The 17,196-nt window shown below is 45.0% G+C and overlaps 1 protein-coding gene across 1 annotated transcript; it reads left to right on the top strand.

Moving 5' to 3' along the window:
• Positions 1-484: 484 nt before the first annotated feature.
• On the top strand, positions 485-13,214 carry CHORDC1 (cysteine and histidine rich domain containing 1). Its single transcript, XM_069971993.1, has 11 exons — positions 485-664; positions 2,570-2,619; positions 2,705-2,761; positions 2,933-3,093; positions 6,096-6,199; positions 8,955-9,013; positions 9,193-9,263; positions 9,615-9,720; positions 9,801-9,920; positions 11,441-11,503; positions 12,520-13,214. The coding sequence occupies exons 1-11, from the start codon at positions 601-603 to the stop codon at positions 12,670-12,672; spliced, it is 1,008 nt and encodes a 335-aa protein (XP_069828094.1). The 5' UTR covers positions 485-600; the 3' UTR covers positions 12,673-13,214.
• Positions 13,215-17,196: the final 3,982 nt, after the last annotated feature.

Raw genomic sequence — 17,196 nt, forward strand, 5'->3', positions numbered from 1 at the left:
AACGGATAGAAAAACACAGATACCTTTGTGTGCATCCCTTCTGATCCGTTTTTCCATTGACTTTCATTATAAAAAAAAAAACAAGGATAACAACGCATCCTTTTTTTAATGTACACAAAAATAAGGTCAGCTACATTTTTTGTGTACGTTAAAAAAAAAAAAAAATCAGTCGATACGTTCTTTTTATAATGGAAGTCAATGGAAAAAACGTATTTTTACAAAAATGGATGAAAAAAATCCGTAGTAGAGTGGACCCAGTGTGGGAAAAGCCGAGCTGGCGTTGTGAAACTACAACTCCCATCATGCCCTGTGACAAGGTTTCCATATATCCTTCCACCCGTTATCCACTATCATACAATTCTCACGCTCATCCACACAGACACCGGCCGCCTCAGCTGTGACGCGGTAAACTGCCGCGCAAGCGCGCGAAGCCCTCGGCTGCGGCTGTGACCCGAACATGCGCAGTAGCGCCGGGCCCCCTGGTTGGCGCATGCGCGGAAGGTTCGCGAAAGTTCCCGAGTGTTAGCCGGCGTTTTCCGGAAAGGAAGCGTGTGTGTTCCAGTGTGTGCCCGGCCGGCAGCGAGCGCCCTCCTCCTCCTCATGGCTATGCTGTGCTATAACCGGGGCTGCGGGCAGCGCTACGACCCTGAGAGCAACACTGACGGTGAGTGACAGGCGGCCGGGCTGCGGATGTCATGTACGGTATAGGGGCCAGTGTGGGGGGTCTGAGGGCCACAGCCGGGGCTATAGTGGGGGTCCCCTCAGTGCAGCTCCTATAGAGGTCCCCCATATAGCTCCTACCTGCCATAGCTGTATATGGGGGTATATATAGTGGGGGTCCCCTCTATATAGCACCTACCTGCCATAGCTGTATATGGGGGTATATATAGCGGGGGTCCCCTCTATATAGCTCCTACCTGCCATAGCTGTATATGGGGGTATATATAGTGGGAGTCTCCTCCTATATAGCTCCTACCTGCCATAGCTGTATATGGGGGTATATATAGTGAGGGTCTCCTCCTATATAGCACCTACCTGCCATAGCTGTATATGGGGGTATATATAGTGAGGGTCTCCTCCTATATAGCACCTACCTGCCATAGCTGTATATGGGGGTATATATAGTGAGGGTCTCCTCCTATATAGCACCTACCTGCCATAGCTGTATATGGGGGTATATATAGTGAGGGTCTCCTCCTATATAGCACCTACCTGCCATAGCTGTATATGGGGGTATATATAGTGAGGGTCTCCTCCTATATAGCACCTAACCATCAGTTCTCTCCTGCTCGCTGCCCATCCTCTCCATACACAGCAAGGTCCAGTGCCCCTGTGTTCTCTATGGGGAGGGGGGTAAGTCATAGACAGAGCTCTTGCTGCGCCTTATCTCTCTCAGGACAAAGGGTTCTGGCAGTGATTTTCCATCAGCCTGACCCCTGTCCCCTATCACCACTGACACAGGTGGTCGTTCTGGTAAACCCACACACCTGAGATTGATGGCCGAAAAGTATAGGTCCTTAAAAATGGGAATTCCGACAATTTTTTTTTTAATCACCTGGTACCAGAACGTTATATAGATTTGTAAATTACTCAAATTTTCCAGTACTTATGAGCTGCCATATGTCCTGCAGGAAGTGGTGTATACTTTCCAGTCTGACACAGTGTTCTTCTCTGCCACCTCTGTCCATGTCAGGAACTGTCCAGAGCAGGAGAGGTTTTCTATGGGGATTTGCTGCTGCTCTGTACAGTTCCTGACATGGACAGAGGGGGCAGCAGAGAGAACCGTGTCAGACTGGAAAGCATACACCACTTCCTGCAGGACACACAGCAGCTCATAAGTACTGGAAGACTTGAGATGTTTAAATAGAATTAAATCACAAATCTATATAAATTTCTGGTACCAGTTGATTAAAAAAAAAATATATTTTTTGCTGGAGTACCCCTTTAACACTTATTACTCTCTTCCTACTAAAAAAAAACTTGCGGTTGACTATGCTTGTGGATTCCTACCACTCCCGCCTCAGAAGTAATGGCAATTTGTGACTGTAGCACCAGAGGGCATTAAAGGGGGTATTCAGCCATTTAGGCCGGTCCTCAGGATGGACTGTCAGTAATGGGAGGGGATCAACCCTTTGCCATTGGGGCCCCTCTCTGCAGCCTCTGCCAGTCGGGGCCCCTCTCTGCAGCCTCTGCCAGTCGGGGCCCCTCTCTGCAGCCTCTGCCAGTCGGGGCCCCTCTCTGCAGCCTCTGCCAGTCGGGGCCCCTCTCTGCAGCCTCTGCCAGTCGGGGCCCCTCTCTGCAGCCTCTGCCAGTCGGGGCCCCTCTCTGCAGCCTCTGCCAGTCGGGGACACACAGTTCTAGTACTGATAGTAAGCATTAAAGTACCCATATAGGTGTATGATATAATGCAGTGAATAATACCCTCCTGCAGTGATCTCCATCCTGTAGTTCAGATGATGCAGAACTACTACTCCCAGCTGAGGGGAGATGGGGCCACTGCAGACTTGACTTTATAATAGGCGAATTCTGCAGGATTTTCCTTGTCTTATTGTGTGTTGTTGTCTTGCAGGTTCCTGCACCTATCATCCGGGGGTCCCGGTCTTTCACGATGCTCTGAAGGTAGGTGTGATGCTCGTGTTATGGCAGCGCTCGTAGCCTGGTATGCGGCCGTGCTTTGACTTGTCTCTGTCTTTGTTGTTTTCAGGGCTGGTCGTGTTGTAAGAGGCGGACGACAGATTTCTCGGATTTCCTCAGCATCGCGGTGCGTGTCTTGTGTTCATATCCCTGACGTGAAGTAATAACATGTTATGATTTCTCAGCCTTTGCATCTCATTGACACAGAAAATTGACCAACCCTCCCTTTCCTCTGAAGAGCTTTTATCTAGTATTTTATCTTTTTTTTTTTTTTTTTTTTTTTTTTTTTTAATTACAGGGCTGCACAAAGGGTTTACACAGTAACGAAAAGCCTCCAGAACCTGTGAAGCCCGAGGTGAAGACCACGGCGGAGAAGAAAGAGTTGGCCGAGTTAAAGCCAAAGTTTAATGAACACATCATTCAAGCACCGAAGCCTGTAGAGTGTATCAAGAGACCCAGGTGGGTGATGGGGGTCCCTTCCTGTCTATGCATTGGGTGTGAATACTGCTCCATTATTTCCCTCTAGAGCAGGGATAGGGAACATTCGGCCCTCCAGCTGTTGCAAAACTACAATTCCCATCATGCCTGGACAGCCGAAGCTTTAGCTCTAGATGCTAGGGAGAGTGATTACAGGAGGTGATGAGCCAAAGATTATTGTTCAAGTAGGTGGGGCGAGTATTTTCTAGTGTGTTTTTTTTTTTTTTTTTTTTTCATTCTCTCTGCCTCCGGTGGACGTTCTTAAATGTTTCTTTCTTTCTTTTTTTTTCCTTGGATTTTTTTCCACTTTATTTGTATGCAATGTATCTCATTGCTCAACATACATTTTTTTAAAAACATCCTTTGATCGAGCCTTCTATGCGTTGGCCTTTTAAAATTCGGCCAAAAATCGCTGTTGCTTGGCTATACTGCCGACACTATATATAGTCGATATATTTAATAAATTTTAAATATTAACGATATTTATCACATGGAATAGGGCCCTTCAAAATATTTTTTGAGCATTTTTGGTGACACTTTTTTTTCAAATTTATCACTTTTCTATCTATATTATAAAATAATCATAAGATCTTAAAGTTTTCATTCTCGCCACTGGGGCTACCACTAAGCTGAGATTTCTTGTCTGTGGAGGCAGCTGTAAAGTGATCTGTGCAGCATTGCAGCAACATGTGACACCAGTAAATACAGGAGACAATAGCAGCTCCCTGTGGAGTGACCTCAATGACGTTTTACATTCATCTCAAGGGGACAGTGTCTGTCTGTTGTCATCTATGACCATGAGTCTTGCTGTAAAGCATGTCACTAATTGCTGTTAAAGAGGATGTACCACCTGGTACATCCTCTTTAACCTGAACCCACGGATCGATCGGCGCCGTCATAGGGGAAGCCGGTGCCAATGTCCGTTTTTCAGACCGCTGCCCAGTTTCTGTGCACAGCGCCGTTCGATCCAGCGGCACCAGCCGGTGCTGAAGCACTGGAGGTCGGCCGGGCCACCCCCAGTGGGAGGGAATTCCCTCCCCTGTATGACGTGGCTCGCTTAGAATGAATGGAGCCGTTGCATACTGGGGGCGGCCCGGCCGACCTCCAGTGCTTCAGTACCGCTGGATCAAACGGCGCCGTGCACGGAAATCGGGCGGCGGTCCAAAAAACAGAGCGCGGCACCTGCTTCCTCGTGCCGGTGCCGATCGATCCATGGGTTCAGGTTAAAGAGGATGTACTGGGTGGTACATCCTCTTTAAGAACAGCCCTGGCAAGATGGCCACCCCCATAACAATGTACAAAAAGGTGTAATAAAAAAAAAAATTACAGTCAAACTAGAAAGAGATTGGGCAAAAGAACCACTTTTAGTATCTGACTCTAATCAGTAAAAGATAATGTAGGTGATACATTCCTTTTAATGCCAGTTCAGTGTGTATGGATGGCACAGACTAACAGAGAACGATTAGTTCCAGTAGGGTAGTTCTCCATGTTACGGTGTACACTTCTTTACTATGAGATCAGTAAACTCTATGGGCAGCAGAGTCACCAGGTCTCACAATCATTGAGCAGCTTTGAAGTGTGAGCGGCAGCCGACAGCTGTAAGATTCCGTCATCTTGTTCCACAGAAATCACCCGAGGACGCTGCATAGACATTGTGATGAGTGTGTCAGCTTAGGTTATATGTATTACCACTTTACCGATGAGTCATAATAACTTTGATAGAGGAGACTGTGCCCTTCAGCCTCTCCTTGGGGTGTAGGACGCTCCGCCCATGTTACCAAGTATCACTGCAAGGGGCCCAGCACTGAGAACTCTTGTCATGTTGGTGTCTGGTGAGGGTCTCCCCACCCAGACCCCCATCAATCAAGAGACATGTTACTGGGACAAAAGTTTACTGACTTTTGTTTTGATTGACAGGTGGGGAGAGATATGCTTCTGCTCTCTATCCTCAGCCATATCTCAGAATTGTAGCAGGAGCCGCTGCCATCAATACCTTCTGACATGTCTGATGACATACAAGAACAATGGATGTGACATGTCAAAAGTTTTTACAAATGACCGATATTAGGGGCCTATTCCATGGAGCGATAATCAGCCGAATTGGGCCGATTATCGCTCGGTGGAATAGGGAAAACGATCAGCCGATGTGATCGTGTCATCTGCTGATCGTTTATTTAGGCCCAAACCTAAAATCATCGTTCACCCTCCGCGCATCGCTGCGTGGAATAGCGGGCACGGCGGGCGACCGACAATTTGAGAAGCAGCATACATGACCTTTTTATCCGCTCCGTCTTCCTACCTGAGTCCCACGCGAAGCAGCAGCTTTGTTGCGGCTTGACTGAGCTGTCAGACCGCTCAGCCAATCACAGGCCGGGACCGCCGCGGCCAGTGATTGGCTGAGCGGTCTCACAGCTCAGTCAGGCCTCTCCGGAGTTGATGCTGCGCAGCGGGACCCAGGATAGAGACGGAGCGGAGGAGAAGCCCTGCTAGGTAATGTATGCTGCAAGGACATCGGTAACGATGTCCCTGCAGCCCACGCTAACGATTGTTGGGCCATGGAATAGGCCCAGTAAACGAGTGCCGATATAGCAGGTCGGCGCTTGTTTACATCATTGATCGGCCTGTGGAATAGGCCCTTACTGATCCCCTAGCGCTCCAGTGATGAGACTTCCCTGGTCCCGTGCCATGAACATTCACATGACAGCCATAGAGGCGGGGTGCTCTTGATGCGTACATGGTAAGCTCTCATGTTAGAGGAGATCGCTGGTGGTTAGAGAAGCCCTCTGCCATGCTCTTCTGCCAGCTATATTTAGAGATCAATGGGGGTCTGAACACTTACACTACAACATGGTATAGTGGCAGGGACCCTTTATTCTGCTGTATGGCTGGTCCTGAGCGTTGTTCATTGTCTACCATGTTTTTATATTTGTTTTTTTGGTAAGTCACCTGCACTTCACCCTCTCTTCTTCTGTCTGGTATTCTAGTGGGGACGAGCCCTTATCCCGGTTAGAGCTAAAGATATCAGCGTCCTTAAAGCAAGCGCTGGATAAGCTGAAGCTTTCCTCGGAGAACGAGCAGACTGTAGCAGGTAAATATGTATATGGAACCTGTTAGCAATGCTGAGCCCTCAAACCTGCTGACAGATTCTCATTTAATTTACTCTTGTATACCTCAGTGCTGTATAGTCCGTGTTATCCTTCACATTGAAGCTCATAGTATATATTCCAGTGTATACCAGTCCTGTCATTCCTCCCAGGAACTTATGAATAAAAGGACAACTGGGCAGCATCATTCCTCTTGTCAAAAGAGCGTCAGCCCTGATTGGCTGGAACATCACGCTTAGGGCCCTAGTACAAGCAAAGATTATCGTGCGAAAAACATTTTAGTGTTCAAATTTAAACAATTATTTATTATTCGCTAATTGTTCTGTGTAATTCCACATTGTTTGTTCGTTTGCTGGGATCAGATTGAGTAAACTGATTGTAGTTACTAACGACTATCGTTCTGTGTAATAAGGTGAACCATTTCAGGTAGCTCTAGTTTGCAATTGTCAAAAATCACTTTAGGGCCATATTACTTAGCCGATATTAGGAGCAAGCGAGCGCCAACCTGTAAGAGTGCAGGGGCCATGGGCAGCTGCCCGGATGATCTTTAGGTGTTCTGGGGGTCCATAGGAGATAGCAGGGCAGCCGACCATCGTTCTCTGCACTTTGATTCATGCAGGAAGACAACGATTAGCTGACACCATGCATGTTAACCTGTCGATTATCGGCCAAGTACGGACGATAATTGATTCGTGTAATAGGATCCTTAAGGATGTGGCGAGCATCAAGCTGTGAGGTCAGCGCTCGCTTGCTGCTTATTCCGCTACTGGCACTATTACACGCGCTGACAGCGAGTGAGGAGGGATGGGCCGATAATCGTTGCGTGGAATAGGGCCTTTAGACAGGAGAGGGGACAGATGCTCTTTATAGATCAATACTGTGATAGGACTTTGCCCTTTGGTCACCTGCGGCCCCTTCCCCAGCTTTGTGCGTCTTGTGTTCTGTACCCTTCTTCTGCACACAGTACACTGAGGGATCAGTTCAGTAACACAGTGTCGCTCAGCCATTGACCTTGATGTTCCCGCATCTATAAAAAGCACCAGGATCCTATTTGCAGCCAAAGAAAAGATGTGGAAAAATAAATTCTTTCCAGGCTCTCGGCAGCTTTCACTATTGACGTGAGCCGAGCTGACCATAGCGAGAGCTGCTGACACATCGCACGCAACACCAGCTCCATTTATTATCTAAGAGGTGACTCTTCGCTGCATGGTAGATACCATTAACCCCTGTCAGCCCTGCACTGTGCATTCACATGGACCTTTGTGATCACCCAGAGAAAGGAGCACTGAAAATAATAATGAACCTGAGAGGTTAAAGGGGTGGTGACTGGCTGAAGGCTCCACCACTAAGACCCCAAACAACTAAGAAAAGGGAGGTCAAATGTCCCCTATGGCGAGGCAGCGCACATGGTCACTCATCACTCAATTTACTATGAGAAGTCCCAGAGAAGTGGCTGAGCTGTGGATAAGGGGCCAAAAATGACTTTGTGTGAACCTAGGCCATTTGTGATATGTCATAGAGACATGTCAGAGGTTTGTGTGCCTGGGGCTCTTGCTTCTCAGACCCCCCCCCATCCCCATGAATCAGGCAGAAGGGCTCATCTATGCCCCTTCATTTCTGCTCTGTGTCTATACCACACACTCCTCTCTATAAGGATAGCTGACCAGAGACAAAGGGGCACAGCGGTCAGTCATTAGCCCTTTCATTCAAGCAGTTAGTGGGTCTCAGCAGCCGGAACCCCACCAGTCCAAACTTCTGACTTGTCGAAAGTTTTCTGAATGTTTTGCTTTGCTTTTGACATTTATGAGATAGATTTGTCATAGATCCCTAAAAAGGAATGGGTCTTGTGGCGACCCCCCGTCTGTCTGTCCACATAATTTCCTGAACCATTTTGGTAACTTCTGTTAGGGCTAGGCGATTTATGACATTAATTTTATTAAAGGGGTTATCCAGCGCTACAAAAACATGGCCACTTTTCCCCTTCTCTTGTCTCCAGTTTGGGTGTGGTTTCAAACTCAGTTCCATTGAAGTAAATGTAGCCCTATTGCAAACCACACCTGACCTGGAGACAAAGGGGGAAAAGTGGCCATGTTTTTGTAGCGCTGGATAACCCCTTTAATTTGCCTAGAATTTGAGAATCGATTTTATTTTCTTAGAAAAAAAATTCGATTTAAAAAAAATAAAGAAAGAAAAGTGCGCTGTGACCTGCAGAGGGAGAAAGGTGTAAACAGGGCCCAGGCGTGTGGTTACTGGCGAACTTGCACAGGGAGTCTGACATGGCCCGGAGTGGCAAGCTGCTGCTTCTGCAGGTCAGAGCGCCCCCTACTGGGCTGCCCGCCTGCACATAGGAGATCCAGGAGGAGCGCCAGGGGTAGGGAAGACCCAGATCAGTGGGTGAGGACTCGGCACAGCGCCCCACTCCTCTTCCACCATGCCTACCTAGTAACTAATACTACTACTCCCACTCTTCATACTACTACTCTCAATACTACTAGTCCCACTACTACTGCTACTCCTACTCCCACTACTGCCTTTACTACTACTACACCCCTCATCCACTATGCCAAACTACTACTACAGCTATCATAAAAGAAAAAAATAGATTTGAATTGAGAATAATTAAAAAAAATAAAAAAATTTTTGGCCATACCGTCCAGCCCTTCCGTACTGCCCCGTATTTCTTGTAATGTTCATGATTTTTATTAATGTTTAATTACGGCTTCTCTTCTTGTGATACAGACGAGGACACAGGAGAAATCAAAATCGGAACTCCCTGTAAAAATGGCGGATGCACAAAGGTAAAGACACATGTTTATTCATCCTGAGACACAAGTGTGGTGTTCCTGCATTTCACAATCCCCTTTAATCTGTACAGATTGGGGGGGGGGGGGTGTCACATCTACCCCATGGGTGACACTTGCCAGGACACCTGATGGCAGCCTATGTATGTTATAACTTCAGCGTCTCTCCCTTTTAGACATTTACAGGACCTCAGAGCAATGAAGAAGTGTGTCAGTATCACAGCGGGGTGCCCATCTTCCATGAAGGGTATGTAGGAAGCCGCCTTGGTCTGCATACATGTTTTTAGGTAATCCCTCCCCATCACATGCTGGTTTTACTAGGATGTTAGGGCTGGAGTTTTCTGCAGTGAAGATAGTATGGTGCCCGGATGGATGTGGGTTGCTTAAGTGTGTGTGTGTGTGTGTGTATATATATATATATATATATATATATATATAATATAAGTAAATATCATTGATATGATGGCTGCATACGAGTGGCCCACAGGGGGCGGCAGAAACCAGTTCGCTTTCTCATTTAAGTTCAGTGTTGGTATTGTCAGGGTTTTATTTTCCTGTCTTTGTTTCGTGATCTCTACAATATGTTTTATTTTGTCAGGATGAAATATTGGAGCTGCTGTAAGAGGAAAACTTCAGATTTCAACACTTTTTTATCCCAGGAAGGATGTTTTAAGGGGACACATTTATGGATTAAGAAAGACGATGTAAGTTGAACCACTAACAACCGTCCTGGCTTCCGTTTTATCGCAGAGCTCTCTTGGCATGGTCTGTATTGTATTTTCAGGCTAAGAAGGTGGTTCCCTGCAGACATGACTGGCACCAGACTGGCAGCGGAGTCACCATCTCAATCTATGCAAAGAACTCCGTACCAGAGCTGAGCTTTGTAGAGGCCAATAGCACAAAGGTGAGTGTGTGTGTGTGTGTGTGTGTGTGTGTGTGTGTGTGTACAGTCACACGGCTTAGGTTCAGTTTGATTTGTTACAGGTGCTACAGTTCTTAAAGGGATTGCTAAGGACAGAGGTCTACTTATAGGGGATAGAGACGGTGGGATTGTACAGATTTTGCATTGGTTACCAGCAATCTTTAATTTAAAGGAGAAGTCTGTCCTCCTAGTAATTTTTAACAGCCGGCATGGGAGACAGAAATAATGACGCATCGCTTACCTCTCCCCGTGCCTGTGATGTGCTGCCTGACTGGCCCCTGGACTGTGCCGTAAGTCATTTCTCTCAGAGTTGTGATGACGGCTCAGGGGAAAATGCCCTTCCCGGCTGATGGACTGGCTGTTCCACCAATCAGTGACTGAAATGTAAAATTTAGTGGACGGCCATCATTTAATTGCAAATAATGGCCGTTATTTTAAAGCAACGGAAATGATTTAGTGACGACCATCCACTAAATTTCATCGACGTGTGAGCATAGCCTTTCTGTGTTCAATCCACTCCACAAGAGTGTCGATAATCCAATGACTAGATGGGGCTTTGTAGAAGAAAGTCCAGTGATGGGTCAGCACACCTTAATTGTGGATATATGTATCTCCTTTGAGCAAATTGCCTGGGTGGAGCTCGACAGACCAGAAAAGTACCCCGGACCTTGGGGCGGTATACGTATGTATTGCAGAAAAAGAGGAAAGTCTCCGGCTCTCATAAATTAACCAATTCGGACAATTCGGATGTTTCGGACTTACTCGTCCTTAATCATGGCTCTGTAAATGCAGGTAACATTGTTCCAAAATAATGAAAACAGCTACAGGAATTTCACAAAGTGGTGAAAATCCTCATGTTGTAGGTCCTCTGTTTGCGCCTGGTATCATCTCCCACAATGAGATATTTTTTTTTTTTATATAGAGGTAATTTACAAATCTATATGATTTTTTATTTCTCTGGGTTACCCCTTTAAGTGTCAATAGAGTGTTCACCAGCACAGCAAGTGCCCAGGTAAATCTAGCTTATGCAATCTTTAGCGGCTGTCGGGCAGATGGAATAGACCGATGCAAGCGGCAAATAAAATGGTCTGACTTACCTAGGCATTTGTAGTGTAAAGCTGGAAGATACTGTGGATATGTCCCATGCTGGTCTAGTTCTTTGCACAAGGCCTGTTTTAATTGGTCTCGTACACAGAACTTGGCTGGTGTGGACGTATCCACTGTAACCTGATCTCCCCTTGTCGGATGTGACTGCACGCTGATCATCTCATAGCTGGATTGTTAGCAGCATCAGTGGTTACTCCGATCCGCAGCATAATCTGCAGTTTTCAGATTTGTGGTGACTGGCAGCAGACATGCCGACCCATGTGCGTTTACTGTTGATAGAGGCCAATAACAGGAGATTGTGTGAGGTGTACAACCCTGATGTATTGCCGCTTGTATGATCAGCTTTGTACCTTATGTTCCCTACTTAACAGCTGGAAAACTTTTCTCTCCCTTAGGTTAATATACAGATCGTCTTTGATGGCGAGAAAGAATTTCAGCAGAACCTACAGTTATGGGGAGTAAGTAGTGTCCCATAATCACCTCTCACTTTTATCTTTTATATTACTCTTATAAAAGTCTTGGGGTATGTCCACACAAGTTATAAAAGTCGTGTATAAAAACATAACTGTTGTGAAAAGGTAACGTGACTCTTTTTTTAGTGTTTATGCTGTTTTGGGCTTTCTCTATCTAAGTCAATAGGAACTGGAAACTTCATGGGTTTGTTGTTTTTTTTTATAGTGTACCTGTCGTTTAAATTATTTTTGCAGAAATCAATAGTACAGGCGATTTTAAGAAACTTTGTAATTGGGTTTATTAGCCGAAAAATGCATTTTTATCATTAAAAAGCAGTTTGAAGCTTCCCCCCACAGGTCCCGCTGTGTAATCCTTTGTTCTCTGCTGGCAACTAATTTCCCTCCTCCCCCCTCCCCTCTCCATAGAACAGACAGGGCCCAACTGATGTAAAAGAGTCGGGATTTCCTGATAATGAGCAGTGAATGAGAGAGAGGAGGGGGGGCTGGGGAAAGTCTTTTTGAATGCAGATAATTGCATATTTGGCTAATAAACCCAATTACAGAGATTCTTAAAATCGCCTGGACTATTGATTTCTGCAAAAAAATGAAACGACAGTGACACTTTAAGCTTTTTTTTGGACTGTGTAAACTTACTATTAAAGAAGTTATCCCAGGTTATATAATTGATGGCATATCCTTAGTATAGATCAGTGGGGGGTCAGGCTTCAGGCAATCATCTTTGCATTTCTGTTAGTAAAGACACCGGAAATACATCAGACACCAAAGCGACGGTAAAGTTGCATGTAGGTGAATGAATAGTGGATGAGTGTCTGTGGGGGTAGAACCCTTTTAACCCCTGATATAGTATATATGGTGGTCACTGGCTGGAAGCAATAACCTGCAGTCATGGCCCTAAGCTTAGTGACAGCTGCCAAGATCACGCCGATGGCTTTATATGTTTTAGTTGTATCTCGTGTAAGTTCACATTGTTCTGAAGCTGACGACTGTCATGTCACCTCCAGGTTATCGACGTGCAGAAAAGTTACGTGAACCTAACCGCAACCAAGGTTGAGATTTTCATGAAGAAGGCCGAACCAATGACGTGGGCCAGGCTAGATCTACCTCAACCCGTCCCCCCACAGCAACAGCAGAACAGCCTGGAGGCCCAGGAATGACCCTGACCGTCCCGGATCTCTGGCCTCTTAGTATTAGTCATTTCAAGTGGCTTGTTCCAAAAGCGAAGACTTTTTTTCTCATCCATTTCACTTCTAGCTATTTCGGTCTGGACCTATTTTATTTCCCCTTGAGACCATTCCTTTCACTTGCATGAGACCCATGACCAAAAATAGGGGGGAAACGCTGGAGGAAATAAACTTTGAGCAGATCAGTTTCCCACATTGACCAATCACATTCCAGCTCTTACTTTTTTCAAAGTAAATGCTGCAACCTAATTGGTTGATGGGCAACTGACTGCTCATTATTCCCTTTGCACCTGTTTTGTTAACTATATTTTGGGTTTCGACCATAAAATTGGTGTTCCCCCTGTGGCCTTGCAGCTCTTAGAAAACTGCAACCCCCATCATGTAACCTCTAAAGAGCCACAGGTGGCCGCTTCCTTCCAGAAACAGCGCCACTCTTGTCCTCAGGTTGGGTGTGGGTTTTGCAGCCAAGTTCCATTAAAGGGGGTATTTCGGGCTAGGGGCTTTTTCTGGCTATGACCAGGGAGGAGGTGGATGAGACATCCACTTACCTCCCTGGTTTCAGCGCCGGGTCCCAATTCAGTCATTGGATCCCACTGATTGGCTGAGCAGGCTTGAAGCAGTGCGGACCGGAGCAGCGTGATCCGGTGCTGGAACTGGAGAGGTAAGTGGGCTTTGTTGGCCTCATCCACCTCCTCCCCGGCCATAGCCAGAAAAGCCCCCTAGCCAGCCTGGTGTATCCCTTTTAAAATAAATGAAAATAAATCTTAATACTAGACATAACCTGAGGACTGGAGGTGTTTATTTTTTGTGTGAATAGCGCCCCTCTTGTCTATGGGCTGTGTCTGGTATTGCAGTTTAGCCCAATTCACTTGAATGTTAATTGCTTGCAGGAAGCTGAGCTGCAATGAAGATACTGTTGAAAATACTGTTCCTTCAATGTTTTACCCATTCCGTTCGGCAAAGGGTATTTATGTATTTACATTGATCAGCCTGAACATTAATACCAGCTACACTTTGTACTGTTAAAAGCAATGCCCTGTGTGATGTGACATTTTTCAGCAGTTTGCTCTACAGCAGCTAGTCTGTGTAATCAGACCAGATGGGTTAGCCTTCACATACATCATGAACCTGTCCCCTGTTGTCCTTCCTTGGGTTGGTCCTAACCACTACATTACCAGGAACCACCCCGCAAGACCAGCCGTTCTAGAGATGCTCTGACCCAGTCTTCTACACATAACACTGCCTAATATACCCCCCCCCCCCTTAACAGAGGCCATTATCATCAGCAGATAACCCATGTTATCCACCTATGGTGGTAATGTTACGGCTGATCGGTGTATATTCTGTACTGTATCTGCTCTGGCACAACCTAAGTTTTTGATTTTGTTTTATGCAGAATTCACAATTCCTTAACTTTGATGCAAATCAAATGCTGTCCGGCCTTAGAGAATGTGTATATAAAGCTGTATTTTCCATCATCACATATATATTGTATATATTTTTTTTTCTTATATTTTGCTGTATATTGCCTTTTCATCAGTGAAGGTGACATAATAGCCAGTTCTATATCTTCTAATTTAACCCTTTAAAGAGATATTTAAGTGAAATCTTGTCCTTCCAGGTGAACACAGTGGTATCCCACGTGTTATGTAGCACTGGCCCCTGTATATGATTCGTCCATACTTACCTTTCAGCAAATTTAAAGGGGTTATCCAGCACTACAAAAAAATGGCCACTTTCTTCCAGAGACACCACCACTCTTGTCTACAACTTGGGTGGGGTTTTGTTGCTTAGTTCCATTGAAGTGAATGGAGCTTAATTGTAAACTGCACCTGAACTGGAGACCAGAGTCGTGCTGTCTCTGAAAGAAAGTGGCCATGTTTTTGTAGCACTGGATAACCCCTTTAAAGGGGTTATTCGGGCTTAGGAAAACATGGCCGCTTTCTTTCAGACACAGCACCTCTCCTGTCCTCAGTTAGGTTTTGCAGCTCATTTCCATTGAAATGAATGGAGCTGAACTGTACTACCTCACACCAACTGAACACATATTGGGTTATGAAGGGGAAACAATGTGCATCAAGCTGTATTGGTTACAAATTACCTAGTCAGCTCTGCTACATGACTCGACTATCATGTGACTTGCCTCTTAAAGGGCCAGCGTTGCACAGCACAGGTTTACCAGTGAATGGATTTCCATGCTGGCGGTGAGATCACCATTGACTTGGGAAGGAAAAAAATCTATATCTTATTTTTATAGATGAGCTGTAAATTATTCCAGAAGAAACGTGAAGTCTTGAGTCCCAGGCTTAGTGTCTGGACTGTCTTTCCTGTATGACTGGGCTATTAGCATGGGAACAACTTGGTATTAAGAACCTGTCCCATGTCCTGCTTCTGTCACAACGTCCTGTTCAATAAAAGATGTGGTTTTACTTAACCTGAATGTGGTGTCTAGATTTTTTTTCCAGATACTTGAACACGTTCATTTCTGGTCTGTTTTGGTAGTTTATTATGGGTGTAGCCATCTTTCCTGAGCTGTTTTTAGCTTGTAGGGTAAAAATCGGGAGAAAAACACCATATATAAGATATGATAGTGCTAGCGTAATCGCCCAGGGATGAATGTGAAACATCACTGAGCGTGTTCGGTGACCTTTAACCCCTTGAAGACCCGGCAAATTGTCACTTTTGAGTTTTCGGTTTTTTCTTCCTCACCTTCTAAGATGTATAACTCTCTCAATTTTCCACCTACAGGGCCATGCGTTTCAGAAACATGTGTACTTTGTAATGGCATCTTTCAATCTGCCATAAAATGAATGACGCAACCCCCAAAATATAATTTAGGGAGGGAACTTGGGTCAAAAAATGTGATTCCGCAAATTTTGGGGGTTCCATGTTTACATAATGCACTTTACGGTAAAACTGGCATTTTTTTCTTCTATAGGTCAGTCTGAACACAGCGATATGCATGGTTACTAGGTTTTCTAACGTTTTACTATTTTTATGAGCAGTAAAACTTTTTTTTGCAAATAGGCATATTTAAAATGGCCCTATTGTGACTTTTTTTCACCTACATAAAATGTCTTTAAAAAAAGCAATCTCTGCATTTTTTTTTTTTAACGCTTTTTGTTCATGCTGTTTACCTTGCGGAAATAGTATTGTTTTATTTTAATAGTAATAATTACGCACGCTACGGTATATTATGTTAATGTTAATATTTTTGTGTTTTATGTATAAAATGGGAAGGGGGAGGGGTGATTTTCAATTTTATTGGGGAGGGGCTTTGGGGCATTTCTCAAAACTTTTTTATAATTTTTTTTTTTTACACTTTTTAGTCCCCTTAGGGGACTTTAACATTATTACATTAGAATACATTCACTGATCACTGCTATTCCATAGCATAGCAAGGATCAGTGTTAATCGGCGATCTTCTGATAGAGCCTGACTGTGGCCTGTGGCAGATTCTACCAGAAGATCGGACTGTATGGAGGTAAGCAGAAGACCTCCGGCAGTCAGACACGCTGCGGGGGTCCCGATCGCTAAGTGACCAGAGATGCTCCGGTCACTATACTTAAACGTTTAAGGGGTTAATGGCGGGTGATCGCGGTGGTCCACCATTAAGGGTGAGGGCCTGGCTGCAGATAGCAGCCGATCCTCAACGGCTATGGAGCAAGCTCAGCTCGTGAGCCAGCTCCATAGCCTAGGACCCTGGCAGGGCGTACACTTACACCCTCCTGCGTTAAGGCACAGGCAGCGGGGGTGTAAATGTACGCCAGTGGTCGTTAAGGGGTTAAAGAGGTCATTCTGCAGGGAGCTGTTATGGTCTCCTATCTCCTGGTGTGACATGTCGCTGCACTGCTGTACAGATACCTTTAAAGCAACCTCCTTTTATCACTGCAGACATAACAGGAAGTCCCAGCTTAAATTTAGACCCAGTGGTGAGAATGAAAATTGCAAGAGTTCAGGATTTTATAATATAGATAAAAAATGGAAAATTTTAAAAAATGTCACCAGAAACTCTTACAAATATGTAACATAACATTTAAACAAAAGGTTATTTTCTGATGACACATTCCCTTTAAAGCATAACTAAATAAAAATAAGTCACTTTTGAAACAATATTTATTTCATGTAGTGCAGACATAATGTGTGTTTCAAAGAAATTCTTTCCCCATCCATTACTGTGGTATGATAAATATATTACACTTCTTTATAAGTGGGCAGGCTCTTTACTTTGATGTAGTTGTCTACTGGAAGTTCTCTTCCTACTTGCTTTACCTTCCACATAGAAAATAAGTGAAAAGCAGAAGCTGAGGCTGCTCCTCCTCCCCTCTCACAGCATGCTGTATCAGAATAGAGAAGCTGCAGCTACATCTCCCTCCTACCCATTTTTTTTTTGTACAGCATTACTTTTAAGGGATTTCTTTTTCTAACATCCCCAAGTGGGGACAGACAGTACAGGCTTTTTATAAATGTGTAAAATGAACACTATTTCAACCTACT

The sequence above is a fragment of the Dendropsophus ebraccatus genome, chromosome 5 (assembly GCF_027789765.1).
Source record: "Dendropsophus ebraccatus isolate aDenEbr1 chromosome 5, aDenEbr1.pat, whole genome shotgun sequence".
In the NCBI taxonomy this organism is placed as follows: Eukaryota; Metazoa; Chordata; class Amphibia; order Anura; family Hylidae; genus Dendropsophus; species Dendropsophus ebraccatus.